Source organism: Barbatula barbatula (genome assembly GCF_947034865.1).
Source record: "Barbatula barbatula genome assembly, chromosome: 21".
Lineage (NCBI taxonomy): Eukaryota > Metazoa > Chordata > Actinopteri > Cypriniformes > Nemacheilidae > Barbatula > Barbatula barbatula.
In genome coordinates this window covers 2,465,940-2,480,812 of record NC_136784.1, presented here as the reverse complement: position 1 = coordinate 2,480,812, position 14,873 = coordinate 2,465,940, and the positions used below count along the sequence as shown (strand labels likewise).

General features: G+C 39.3%; 1 protein-coding gene across 6 annotated transcripts in view; it reads right to left on the bottom strand.

Annotated features, from left to right (window-relative positions):
• Positions 1–14,873, bottom strand: part of cdk12 (cyclin dependent kinase 12) — a 28,857-nt gene that overhangs the window by 11,733 nt on the left and 2,251 nt on the right. For 5 of the 6 annotated variants that reach the window (XR_013788151.1, XM_079484730.1, XM_079484731.1 and 2 more), the window contains exons 2-14: positions 11,775–12,410; positions 9,408–9,605; positions 9,187–9,326; positions 7,862–8,032; positions 7,593–7,782; positions 6,869–6,925; positions 6,445–6,546; positions 6,278–6,355; positions 6,082–6,198; positions 5,648–5,779; positions 5,222–5,415; positions 4,544–4,954; positions 969–1,123 (exon numbers count right to left, since the gene is read on the bottom strand). Coding sequence is in view for 5 of the 6 variants with exons in the window: in XM_079484730.1 (XP_079340856.1) it covers positions 969–1,123; positions 4,544–4,954; positions 5,222–5,415; positions 5,648–5,779; positions 6,082–6,198; positions 6,278–6,355; positions 6,445–6,546; positions 6,869–6,925; positions 7,593–7,782; positions 7,862–8,032; positions 9,187–9,326; positions 9,408–9,605; positions 11,775–12,410 (2,581 nt within the window). In the remaining variant the exon portion in view is untranslated. Of the gene's footprint in view, positions 1–275; positions 864–968; positions 1,124–4,543; positions 4,955–5,221; positions 5,416–5,647; positions 5,780–6,081; positions 6,199–6,277; positions 6,356–6,444; positions 6,547–6,868; positions 6,926–7,592; positions 7,783–7,861; positions 8,033–9,186; positions 9,327–9,407; positions 9,606–11,774; positions 12,411–14,873 lie in introns of those variants that run through there. The other variant, XM_079484733.1, reaches the window with a different exon arrangement.

The window sequence follows — 14,873 nt, the reverse complement described above, 5'->3', positions numbered from 1 at the left end:
TTCTCCTTAAATTCGCACGAAAAATGGAATGACTACACCCACAGCTGCCACATGTTTTTGCAGCGTCCCAGATTAACGGGTAGCATTCTGCAAATGGTTCGTCTTTCGAATGCTTAAGAAAAAAAGACAAGCACACATGACCCGATCTAACCCTGATCCCTATAAGCAACAAAATCGCATTGATTTTTTCATTTATAAACAAATATCTTAAGGATGTTAAAATACATTGACGCATTAGTACCAATAAGTTGAGTAAAACGCTGACAGACACAATTAACTCAGCCACGTTTTTAATTTATTGTCATTTTACAACATGTACATTTGTCGTAGTCAAAATCAAAGTAAGCAATTCTGTTGCTAAAACTCAGACCAGTCAATGTGTCTCGCAAGGATTCGGGAAGATCCCTTTCATTTAAATGAACGTTGCTAAACCTCTTGGTCCTGAAAACAACACGACACAGGCTTCGAAATCTCGGGATAAGTACACTTTTACCACCAAAAATAAAACCAAGTATTCTTTTCTCTCCTATTAGATGGGACAGACCTGCACTTTAAACCCAACCAGGACAAGAAAGGGCACGAGGAAAGCCATTTAATAAGAGAATGTGGATTCAAAGTTAATGCAGCCTTTACAGATCCACAAACATTTTCATTGAACCGGACAGACGACCTCAAAATAATGCTGGCAGGGATGCACGTCATCCATTCAGCAATCAAGAATCCCTCCTTCAACGGAAGAAAGAAACAGCAGACACAAGCGTAACTAGTAAAAAAGCAAAAGATACAGTTCAGCGTGGCCGACTCTCAGTCCCGGCTCAGGACGGGCCGGTGGACCCACCGAGAGAGTACCGCAGGTCTTGGTCCTGGGGGAACAGAATCTCTGAAGCAGCGTTTTCCAGGCCGGCGGCGGGCGAGGGGGCGTAAGAGGATGCGGGGGGTGGGGTTGTGCTCGGGGGAGTGGAGGGTACCTGACTGGGACGAGGGTCTGCAGAAGGACGTCCGTCCTCTGAGGTCTGATGGGAGAGGAGATGGAGCAGGGTGGCCGTTACGGCACGAGGGTGATCCGAGGTGGAGGGTGCTACTGTAGACTTGGAGCCTGTCGCCTCGGCTTTTAATGCAGAATCTGCCAGAGAAAAAAGGACAGAGGTAAATACAACGTTCTGCTAGAAAAACTATCAATACATTCAAATCAGTGCCTATACGTCAGCAATAAGTGTTTACCCTTGCAGCCAAATAATCCTTGTGTCGTTCATTTTTTTATATAGTTTTTAGAAGGGTGCATTTTAAAGGATTTGAATCCGATAACATTGACGGCATTTCAATAATGAATCGAATTTTACACAGCAGTGCTACTTATGAGATTAAAATTGGGATACTAGGTTTTAAATATATTTATTGCGTTCATCCAAAAATAAAAATCATCATTTATTCACCCTCATCTCATTCCAAACCTGAATGTGATTCTTTACATATTTTTTTTTTAAGGAATGTCAAACTGGTTTTCGTGTTCATACAATGCGAGTCAATGTTGTTTGGTTACTTACATTCAAAATAGCTTATTGTATTGTGCAAAAGAAAGTCATACAGGTTTGAAATGACATAGTTGCAATTTAACAGCACCGGTTTATAGCGCCTGCTGTTGTCAAACCGTGTATTCAGACCCTTTCAACGGATTTTAAGAAATCATCTCTGAGCATAGATATATTTGCACAGGAGGATGATGTGTGCTTCAACTACACATTTATAAATAGGTTTAATCCTCAAACAGATAAACATTGTTACACATGTTTGACTGATGGCTTTGAGTTCTTTGGTTTCAGAACATGACAAATGGCTCAATGTCTGCGACTCTTCTAGGAACTTAGGAAAGTTTTGTTGATTTTATTTAAAGAACTTCAGTGCGTAACATTGTTAGTCTATGTGAACTTTGCACAAGGAACAAAATATGATGTCAGTTTATTCCAAACCTACTGTACTAAATACAAATGTATTTCTATTGATCTATGTATATCTTTGTAAGTTCGGAACATAATGTGTAACATATCAGTAATTCATAAATATTGTGGTTATAAACATAACTATTATGGTGTTTATTAAACATTAATAAACTCTTTTTGTGTTTCCATTTCAGCGGTTGTGTGAATTTGAATGTAAGGAAATATGAATGCAAGCTACTTGTTCCAAACTTATGAAAACTTTGACAATAAATGTTAAACTACAGAAGGCACGCCATTTAATCTAAATGGTCTCAGTAAACCTATTTACATGTTTCTAGCCAAGCGTATACTCACAGTTTAAGACACAAAACTGCTCAAACAGTAAAGTTGAGGCGGTAGGTTGTTGAGGTTTGAACACAAATGAACACGTTTTATGCTGAAATTGATGGCTCCATTGTTGTAATGGAGAGTAGAGGGCGATTTGAAGCATTACATGTTTAAAGGTAATAGACATTGAGAATAAAAATGTAATATACCGTAATTATATTACCAAGCTTTATGAAACCCTGCTGGTCAAACTCTGAATGTAAAAAATCTTGGGAGACTTTCAGAATCAAAGGAAAATGGGAAACACTTTACAATAAGGTGCTTTATCATTAACATTAGCAAATGCATTAGAGAACATTAGCTAACATTAAACGTTTTTCAGCATTTATTCATCCTTGTAAACATTAGGTTTAAAATACAGTTGTCAATACAACAATGTCAATACAGTTATTAATTTTAGTTCATGGTGCATAACGTACAGGCAGCCGGTTATCGCAGAAATAAGACAATTGGAAAGTTTTTTCAATGTACTTTTGGTTTTAAGGTAAGAACCAGGCAATCTGGTTTAATCATTTGTAAATATGTCATATGTTATTAAAATATATATTTATATTTCATTTGTAAAAACCTATCAAAATGACTTGCTGCATCAGGTTTACTGTGTGCGGTTCATTTTAAGATGATGTTATTTGGGAATAACGAAACTGCGAATGTTGCGACGGGCCAATGAGAATCAAGCATTCCAACGAGCCTTATAATAACTAATGTTAAGTGAAAATTTTTATTTTAACAACGTTTTAGTAAATGCTGAAATTAACATGAATGAATATAAATAGATGCTGTAGAAGTATTGTTCATGTTAGCTAATGCATTAATTAACTGTTAACAAATAGCGTCTTATTGTAAAGTGTTCCAAAAGATCGGACAAACATATAAAAAATAAATTAAAACAAGACCTTTATCAGTTTGGAAAAAATGATAAAGGTGCTGACAATGCATACAGTGTATCTATAATTTATTTGACACTCGTCTCACAGTAAGACTTTTATTACAGTGTGTACTCACAGATTTACACCCAAAGACTGTTTAGCTACGAGAGAAAAGAAAACTACTGATGAAAAAATATGAGGAAAGAGTGAGTTGAAACAAACATGAACTTGATGGTTTCATCTGTAAGGACAAGGGTCAGCCGAGCTCAAGAATACCGTTTTTTAAAGCCGGATTAGATCAGCAAGATATTGTAAGTAACATCTCTTTTAGATGTACGAGAACAAAGATAGACGGGGAATCTCACAAAACCGGTTGATATCGTCGAGTTGTGCAACGGGTGCGTGCTGTATATCAATACGTCACAAGTAAAAAAGCTTGAATTTAGGACCATTATATGTTGCATTATGACATTTTCCACAAAACCGTGCATCAAATTGTGATTATTATTTTTATCATGATACCATTACATCCGCAGTAAAATCAATACTTGTAATAAAAAAAAAATCCTTGCAACAATTTCTATTACCAAGCATAAATAGAACACTTATTTTATTTATATGAACACCATTTGGGGAAACTTACGAAAATAATGCAAAAAATGAAAACCGATCAGTATTTTCATGATGTTGTGTTGAACTATGACCCGGACACAACAGGCTTTGTGAAATTCACTCAAAATAATATCCGTTCAGTATAAAATAACTACGCGTAAAGCAAAAGATGGGTAATGCTAACCCGATTCTGAAAACTGCCGTTTTCTCATTTGTAGAGATCAGTCTGTGTATTAGAACAGAGGCACAAGTAAAGATGTGTCCAAAACTGCTCTTTATTCCAGAACTACTACAGGTTAACGTAAATATTAACCATCTTTCAAGGGTTCACCCTTCTCGGGGTGCAGTGCACAAAATATCTTTTGTATGTGTCAGTCCATGGGACACCAACGCATCCTGCAAATGACACAAAACCAGCGGCTTGGCTTTTTTTCTTCCTATGAAATTGCTCGCTGCAAGGCTGTGAAATTTAGTTGAAAGTTACGACAGCAGAAAAAAACATTTGTATTTCAAATAAACATGACAATTTATTTATTTTGTTAGCTTGCAGCTAAGATAAGAAAACAACAACGAAAAACTCTGCATGAAAAGTGTGTATTAGCCTTACTGCTGGGCGGTCCCACAAACCCCCGCCGTGTGTAGACTTGATGAGACATTACAATCTTTTTTTAGCTACGACCAATCACAGCTTTCGACCACTCATGCCCCGTCCCACCCGTAGATCAAGCTAACACTTGCCCTCGCGACTGCTGCCCTTGACTGAAGCAGAGCTGCCTCGTGCCACGGCCTCGTCCGACTGAACTCCGTTGCTTTCGTCCGGCCCCTGAGCCGGAGCCTTTATCAGCTGCTCCAACAGGAGCGTGAGGAGGCCGGCCTGGTCTTCCTGCGGGAGTTCTGTAGGCTGAGGATTGCTAGAGGACTGGAGTAAGGTGGAGAGATGGCTAAGCAGTTCTATCTGCTGCGCGGGGTCCAGCTCGGGCATGGAGGGGGCGGCAGCCGTTTTGGACAGCACTGAAGTGGAGGCTTCCGAGGAGCTGCGGAGGACCTCGGCCATCTGCGGGAGGTTTAGGTGGTCTGTTTGACTTTGGAGCAGGTTGAGAAGGACCGCCAGCTCGGTCTGATTCAACTGTTCCGTGGCCGCTCCTAAACCTGTGCGTACAACGCGGCATACGAGTTACAACTGGCATCTCTTAAATGAGGATATATTACACTTCACTTCACAACAAGATAATTTTAATAATGCTGCTGGAGACGACACAAACACATCATAAAACAGTGAAAATGCAGATACGGTAACTTCCAAATGGACATAAGACGACATTATACATCAGAAGTCAGCCACTCCGATTTGCGTTTCCTACATCGAGAAAGTATTTTAAGGTTCAGAGACAGCTTAGAAGCTAAAACCTAACTCACCTTCAAGCTCGCTAGCTGTGATGTTTGCTGCTGCAGGCTGGGCAGATGGGGGAGGCGGGGGCGGGCGGCTGTTCTCCCCTCCGGACTCCTTGCGTGACACTTTGGCAACAGGTAACTCCTCAGGCACGCCGCTTTGCCTCTGACGCCGTCGCTTTTTGCTCCACAGCTCGTGACAGTCTTGCCAATGAGGCAAACTACAGGATAATTGAGTTATTACAACAAAACTCATAAATTCACATCGTCATGTGAACGACAAATCTGTGAAAGTTGCATGAATACTTGAAGATGGAGAACGATAGAAGCAGTGTGAAAGATTGGCCATTTTATAGCGAAACATACTGCTAACCTGCGATCGACATGACCTTGCAGATGCAATTGTAAATGCAAAAGATGTGAATTTGTAAAAAACATGAGACATGCACTGACTCTGGGGGCGGCATTTTGCCGGGCTCCACGTCACACAGAAACTGACTCGCGAGCGCATGTTCGGCTGTGCAGCGCTTCGATGGATCCAGCGTCAACATGTGGTCCAGCAGGTCAAGAGCGGAGGAGGGCAGGCTGGAAGACAGGCATTTCTTACATACCGTGGGGTAAAACTAAATTCCACACTGAAATCGTTCTTGCCTGTTGTGGCAAAGATCACATTGCTACTACCGCCACCAATGAAGATTAAACATTAGACAACAACAACAAAAAATTAGCAAGAGATGAAATCTGAAGGCATCATTTAAAAACCAAATTGCATTTGTCTGGAGGGTGAACAAAGCCAAAGTTAAGATAAAACATTTAAGAATTATTACGATAAAAACCTCACACAATAAACCCGAGTTAACATGTTCTGCTGTATTTAAGAAACGTACAAAGCAAATTCCTCTCGCAAGCGCCGTCTGTACTGTTTCTTGGGTCTCATGGTGTTGAAGTACGGCAGCTTGATCACATCTGGCCAAGCGGCAGGACACGGACTCCCACACAGGCGACTGACAAAAACAAATACAGCCATGTCACCACAGTCTATCCTACACAAACAGCACATCGGTTCAGCGAATGGAAACGCACCTGATCAGCTCCAGCTGCAGTAGTTCTTGGTTAGCTTGAAAAATGGGTTTCTTGGTGAAGAGCTCTCCCAAAATACACCTGTACACAAAATCCAAATCACATGATTAGCATGGCAATATAATGATCACACAAATGCATCTAACAGAGCCTAACAGATGTGATCTTACCCGCAGCTCCACACATCTATAGCGGGGGAGTATCTCTCCTCTCCCAGCAGCAGCTCGGGTGGCCGGTACCACAGCGTGATCACCTTATTGGTGTACGGCCGACTGGAAATGACCAGAGATCATACAGTAAACAACTCATTCCAACTTTATATCAGCTTACAATAAGACACATGTCTACTTTGGATTGACCTATGATGTAGTCCTGTGAAAACTAATTAAATGAAAGTTTATGTAGTTTACAACTTCTACTCTTGAAATTTGCATCTTATAATAAGTTGTTATATGTGCGTTTCTATAAGATGCACCCAAGAACCAACGAGTTTCAATGAACATCGTGAGAATTGTCACAGGTATACTGTTCCTTAATATTCACAGATTTTGACACAAATAAACAATAAATAAATTCTCTGACATCATGACTAACCTTTCCTCCGAGTTATAGAGACGAGCCAACCCAAAATCTGCCAGCTTGATCTGACCGCTGTAAACCACAATCGACATAAGAGAGGTTGCACTTGCATTTTATCGAAATAAAAGCCTATTTTCACGAAACCAGTAAAGATTTGAATTATAAAACATTTAATGTTGTGACAAATAATGATCATAATAAAGATAATTGTGTTTTAATATAGGAATCAATTAGTTATGTATTGTATTGCTTGTGTTATTGCTCATTACCGTAAAACATCCCAAATGTGTCCGACTGCATTGTATGTTGTAATTTTAACAAAGTAAAATTAAAATAGTTTGAACGACATTATACGTATAATTTTCCATTACAATATACTTAATGTCGTCTTATGTATGAATCCGTATAATTGATAAAATTTGCCTAGGCATCATGGTTATGCTTTTTTAAAGATGCTGTGAGATGACGGTTTTAAATGCTTAGGGAAATTTAAATTTGTAGGTCCTTTAAAAAAAAAAAGTTCAAAATTGTGTTCAAAACTGTTAGTAAAAGTTTTTGACGAATGCCGTCATTCCACGTTTTTAATGAATCAAAAGGAAATCTGTTGATGTGTGTGTTTAAGAAAATAATGGTTGCCATCTTGAAACCTAGGTTTCGTGAGAATCCCCCATAACAACAGACAGAAGAACACAAGACACATAAGAAATCCCCAACACGGTTTAGTAGTTCATTATAGTACCTGTTGTTTAGCAGAATATTAGAGCACTTGATGTCTCTGTGCAGAAAGTTCTTCTTGTGGCAATAATCTAATCCCTCCATGAGCTGATGCATGAAGCTCTGTACGTGTTCATGAGAGAACGACACCAGTCCAGACTCCAACAGACCCATGAGGTCATGGTCCATATATTCAAACACCAGGTAAAACGCACCTGAACACACATGTACACACATGAGCCGTGATGCTCTAATATGAACACTAGGGAAGCACAAGTAACGAATTGAACAGACCTCTGTCCTTTTTGAAGTCGAGTGCGTCCTGTTTGTCAGTGACGATTTCTTTCATGTTAACAACGCTGCTGTGGTTGAGCTGTCTCAGGATCTTGATCTCTCGGATGGCAGTGATGGGGAAACCTTCCTTCTCATTATCTAACCGTACCTTCTTCAATGCCACCAGCTCACCTTTACAAACACACACAACAGATTTATGTTTAAAACACACTGTCAACATTTATATTTACTAGCAGGATTTTAACGTTTTTGCGCTTAATAATGATAACTGTCGATAATCGCACAGAATAAAACAGCGACATCTAGAGGCGGAAATACAAATATTACTCAACAATAAAACAATAGAATAGTTAAGAACAGCTACAATTTATTGCAAAGACCACAACTGGTCAACAAATAAGTCTAAAAAGAAATGATGCTTCTGAAGACATGTACCAACTTCACAACTGCTAGACATACTGTACCGTTCTACTTATTTCTCGTCGTTTCTTACAAAAGTAAACTGTTTAATAGCAAGATGTGCTCTTAATGTTTTGACTGCTTTCCAGTGTGATAGCTGAATGTTAGCTCATGCACACTTGAGATTGCATTTTAGGAATATTTAATGACTCGCAGTTATTGTTTGACACAAGGTTAGTTTCACTTTCACAATGTTAGTTTTGTGTTACCCGCAGCAGCATCCGTGCCTCATTCCATCTATTTAAAAAAGTATCTGTGCTCCGTGCTTTGCTTCACATTGCCTTGACATTAAGCGAGAAGGTAAAATGCGTTTTACTGCACAGCATGGATGTATGTGTATGTTTTCATCACGTATCAGCTCACGGGGAAACAGTCATTCGCTCGATTACTTGTTACTGAAAAAACAAACACCGTAAGTAACGCTGTTTATTTATGACACCGTTATTCCCATCACTGCCTGTAATGTTGTCAAATATTAAAATTGATCTCTAAGATGTCATTCATTTGATGCAAGAATTTTCTTCTAATTGTCAATGTTGACTTATTCTTATCAATATAGTTCATATTTCTGTGTTTTATTTAAAGCAACATTACAGATTCGTGGTTCAGGCAACACTGTTTATCGTTGTAGCCTAATAAACAAACTTCATTGCTATGTTACTTAGTGTTTTGATTCAGAATCCATCAATATACTATTATTAACTAATCATTATTAGCAGGTTCTGCCCAACTTAGTTATCGTCATCGGCAAAACCCAATATCGGTCGACCTCTAATATTTACCCATCTGGCTGAAGCACTTAAACTCATATCTTCAATTTCAACACCCGATCATCACCCTTCAAACATGACACGGAGGCAGCGCACCTGTGTCTTTGTCTTTGGCCTTGTACACCTGGCCGTACGTTCCTTCTCCGATGATGCCGATGATGTCAAACTTATCCACGCAGCGTTTGCCCCAGTCGCTCTGAGTCTGCTTCCTCTCTCCGAACCTCGGACAGCAAATCCTGGAGACATTTCACACAGACAGCAAATGTTCGGACTGCTGTCCATGCATTATGAGGTTCTCTCTCTTTAGTGATACTCACTTTGGTCTCTTCTTGTAGGTCGGTTGCTGGGGGGTCGGGGGCTCCTGGACAGGTGAATGTGGAGGGGAGGAGTCTCCACCATGAAGCACAGGTGGGAGGGGCAAATCGCTGAGAAGGCGCGTCCTGACTTCTTTTTCCTTTTCTTTCTCCTTCACTCGTTCCTTTCGTGACGACCTCTGGGGAAGACTCTTCTTCAGACTGAAAGAGCAGAAAATATCCTTTTATATTTGTTAACCAAAACAGAGGCACACTGTTTTTCCTTTGGTTATGACGTAGTTGATTGGTTAGTGATAAAATCGGTAATTTAGAGAAAAACAACTTGATCAGAAGTGTTAATATAGATATTTCATTAACAACACACTAAACATATGGGAACACATACCAGAAACCACAGTACAATGTTTTTTTCTTTCATTTTACATTTACACATTGCTGCAGGTTTCATCACAGAAATACATTGGACAAAGGGCAGTGTCAATAAATAACAAGGAAACATCAAACTAACAATGTGATTGGGGGTTTTGCATAGGCAACCTTGAGCACCTCTTGACACCGCTAACAGTCTTGCTTCCAAAAACATAAAAAACTTATTTTATTTGTTAAGGAAATCTTCCATATGTCATCACAGCTTTGTGTAAAGTGACCTAAAAGAGTGTTTGGGCAAAAGCAGGTGTTGCATTACCATCATAGAACGAATATCAAAACAAACAGTATTTAACGTGGAAATTTATAGCACAACAACATTTTAAGAAAAATTATTTAACAAAGATGAATGTTGCTTGCTAACTTATACAACTGTTGACAATGTGAGGCATGACAATTTGTAATTGTTTAGCCCTTAGTTTAAAGGAATGCTTCAATGCTATAGCTTTAACGCTATAAATTATAAATGCGGTTCCCCAGTTAGGACAAGAAAAAAAACAGAGGACTGGATATCAAATTCCATTCTACATATAAATTAAAAGATGCTTGATGTAAAAGTTGTAAGTAAATCACTCCATTATTTTGTTATTTTGCAAAGAACACAGAAATGATCAAATCTATAGGTGAAAATTGTCTCTTAATCATCTAAAAAAACCACAATGTAAAACATTTAGGCATTAAAAAAATCAACTTGTTTTATACAACATAAACTTCTGTTTTAATGAATTATATTATGGAGTTATAATATGTAAACACTGCTAAATGTTTTGTCACAAACTCAAAATAATGCTTTGTTTTCTTAACAGACGCAGCTTTAAGTACGGAGCTGTGGTCGTTTTCTCTATATGCTTTTGCATAGTACTCGTCAATCCTTCTTTCTAAACTTACTGAATAGTAAGTTAACCGCATAGCCTTCAGAAAAACAGTTAAAACTACATAAACACATGTTTTATTAGAGCTGTGGAAAATAATAGTTTTCACGATGCATCGCGACACTTCGGCACACATGTCAGATTTTTCTATTCCGTGGAATGTAAATAAGTTGGCGTGGTTAACTCGGGCCTTTATTATGAAAAAAAAAACATGTGAATTGATTCACCCATAACAAAGGAAATACTCTTTTGACCTTCTTTCAGTCTGTAGTTTCGTGATCCGCTCCAGGTCTCATATTTGATTTAACCTTCCTCTAAGTGAATTAGAGTAAAAGCTACTACAGAATTTTATGTTCATTGGGTTGAAACCTTTTGATAATATATTTATTATTGTTTATATATTTTTAATAACACAAATGGCGGACAAGATGCATGGAATAGTGACCCTCTAAATCGTAATCGAATCGAGAGGCAGGTGAAGACTATGTTTTATGCTAACATTGCACGTATGTAAGAGACCGATGATCCGTTTTTGAGGTTTGCATATGAATGCATTTAAAATAACGTTTTGTGAACTTGCATTTGCTATACTCTACTTGAGGTACAGTCCGCTGCTGTTCAGTCCTGGCACCGTAAAAACACTATTGCTTAATTCGCGAGGAGCTGCGGACGTGAAAACCGCCCATCTAGTACGTGTTTACATACAGAAACGGTGGAAAAGTAGCGCTGCGGGATTGTAAATAACACCATCTATGAATGGCCGGGCCGATCACGCACATTGTGCAGTTATTAGCGTGTTCTGTACAGTAATGAAAACAGGTCGGACCACAAGAAATATATTTTGAGGTTGCAATGTTTTGAAATTAGGGAGCATATGGCACTAAAATGATCGCAATTTTAAGTCCAACACTCCATTCGCGCGAGGATATCGTGTTCTCTCGAGCCCGATCTCATCTCACCCCACCAAAAACCGTCTAAGGATTCAGCTTTAGCCGATATGTCTGAGCATCGTCAATACACAATAGTATCGTCAATGGGAACAAACCTAGAAAGAAGCTTTAGTGTGTCTCACCTGTCTCCCAGAAGAACGGGTGGCAAGGGAAGCAGTGGGAGGGTGGAGGTCTTCACCAGGTGTCCAGAACTTTGTGTGGATTTTCGCATTGGGCTTTTCCGGGAGGAAACCGGTGCAAAAGGTGCTGAAGGTGGAGCCGCTGGTGGTGGGCTGTTTAGAGGAAGGGGTGGAGGGGACGAGAGAGGAAGTGGGGGTGGAGAGTTTGCAGGAAGAGGCGGAGGAGTCGAGAGAGGTAACGGAGGAGGATTGGACAGAGGGAGAGGTGGAGGAGGAACCGCCACCGGTTCGTCCAGCGTAACGGTGCTCGGAGGCGGGGATGGAGGTCTTTGCTGCTCAGGGGGCGGGGCAGTGTCTAGTGTTAACTCTGTGTTTTTCACTTGCAGGTTTGCAGCGCTTGTGGCGTTTGAAGGGAGGGAGGGAGAGTTCTTGGCGGCTGCCGCCTGACGTTCCTTCTTTTTCCGGGTAAGCTCGGCCCCGAGGCTGGAAGAGATCGGCAGATGAGAAGGGGATCGACTTTCTTCGCCTTTTCCTCTCGAGCTTCCCGAATATAAAGAGTGTTTCTTAGCGCGAGAACGAGATGATGAACGGCGAGAGGACAAGTAGTGTGGAGAGCGACTACGGGAACGTAACGATCGCCTGAAGATGAGAAAGAAGAAATGTTTTAAAATCACGTCAACAGAACACCTAACAACATTCACAAGGTGATCTTAAATGAACAGATTTGTGTAAAATCTATTTGTTAAACATGTGAAAACACATTTAAATACTCTATATAGCTTGTGAATCATAAAAGATAAAATTGGTCAATTAAATATATTCGTCACACTGCTAATGAATTCATTTTAAAAAATGATAAAATGTTGTTTTCTCCTTCTGAATGGACAATACGGTGCATCATAAGCACCAAAGTGGCACTTTACAAACAACTGCTGTATAAAGAGAGTACCAATAATAAGATTTCAAACCCCATTACTTCAGCATTGATCAAGTATTTTATTGCAACTAAAAAGCAGAATATGGCTCGAACTGTTTAGACATCAGCAAATGCATCCTTATCCAGCCTTCTCTCATGTTCATACTAGGGATGCTCCGATCCACCTTTTTTGCTTCCGATACCGATTCCGATACCTGAGATTCAGTATTGGCCGATACCGAGTACCGATCCGATACTAAGGTAAAAAATGTAAAGTGCACAATTACTTAATAAACTATGTGCATTGCAGTACAAGACATCAGGCTCGACTTAACATAAATTTCCTGACCCCGTAAAACAAAATAACAAACTAATGATTCAAAAATTTTGTAAATAGTTTATTAAACCAGCACCGGTGCAAAACAAATGAAAAATAAAACAAAACTGTTCACTATCTTTGGACCAAAGACATTCAAAATTAAGGTGCAAATTAAGCAGCTGAATATAACAACAGCTTCACTAGCTTTATAAACGGGTATAAATAAATAGAAACAAAATCTCTTAATAATTTTTAAGAAAGTGCAAAAATAAATAGAAACAAAATCTCTTAATAATTTTTAAGAAAGTGCAAAAATAATTTAAAAATCAATTCGCAATAAAGCAGCTGAAATTGAGCAAAAAAAGTAATAGCTTTACTGCTTTAGATATTCAAAATAACATGAATCAGATCTTTTGAATGCTTTAGTCACTAAAGCAAAGTCCACTTAACTAAACTAAAGTTTAGAGAAAATAAAATTTAACATCCAACACAGAAACAGATGAATAAAACGCTAGCTTCCCTAGCTGAGTAAAACTGCACATGTTTGTTGCATTTAACGTGGCATTTTGTGGCACAAAATTCTCATCCAACCAGTGTGCGGTTAAACTTAAAAGCGACACGTCGCAGCTCCAGATATCTGTTGTAAAACTCACCGCATTGACATCTTTAATTTTTTCGGATATGTGTTTGCAGACTTTTCGGTACAGTTCAGGTAGAGATAAATATCAGATAAATATTTACGCTTCGGCGTGTCGTACTGCGGCTCCAGGTGGTTTATAAGGAGTCTGAAGCCATTATACGCAACGACGGACAGCGGTTGCCCATCCATAACAATGAAAGCGGTGGAACTTATTGGCGTAGCTGTTGTAAAATAACTCCAAATGACAGATATTTTGGCTCGCTCCATGCTGTTCGCTGCTATATGTTCACTTGTTCACGTGCACTACGTACAGAGCACGTTGCTAGCGTATGATGTCGCACGTTGCTAGCGTATGCTGGCACGTTGCTAGCGTATGATGTCGCACGTTGCGCAATGCACAGCCGCCCACGAGAGAGTTTAAGCGCCGGTGTCTCCATGAACTTTTACATCGTCTAGCAAAAATTTTATGTCAGATCGGGTATCGGTGACAAATTGCACCGATACCCGATCTAGAATTTTATTACGTATCGACGCCGATACCCGATACGAATATCGGATCGGAGCATCCCTAGTTCATACGCAACTAAAGGTCCAAATATTCTGTGCCAAAACTGTAGTTTGAAAGATCAAACACTGCAGTTTTTGAACCACCATCTATGATCAAATACATAATTACTAATGTTAAGTAAAAACCCCTAAAGTTTGATTGACAGCGCAAAGGTAATACAATAACACGAGTGTCACCACGAACCCACAATAATGCCACTGGAGCGGGCAGATTTTTCAACGCAATGCAGTTTATCAAGTCAAATCTAACATTTCATTAATCTGGGTCCTCTAAATAATTCAAGTTGCTAATGATAAAAACAGATATAGTGTTAAGAAAAACCTCTTCTCCACCAGATAACAAACGTTGCTAGGAGTATAAAATAAAATAGAAAGGAAAATCTCCCCGTACATTTGTTTTTATTACTGTGCATCATGCAAAACAACATGGATCTAATGTCAACCGCTTGTTAAGACCACCACACACTTCCCCTCTCAACCTGTGCTGTTGTTCACATCCCTGATTCCAAAACAGCCTCAAGACTACCAAAAATGACCGCATTTCATAGAATGACATCAAAAAACAATCTGCAAACACATTTCTTAAAAACAATTTCACCTGTAACACCAACAACCTTTGTTTTTACAGCATTTATTGTTGCCCACTTCAGATCGGATGCT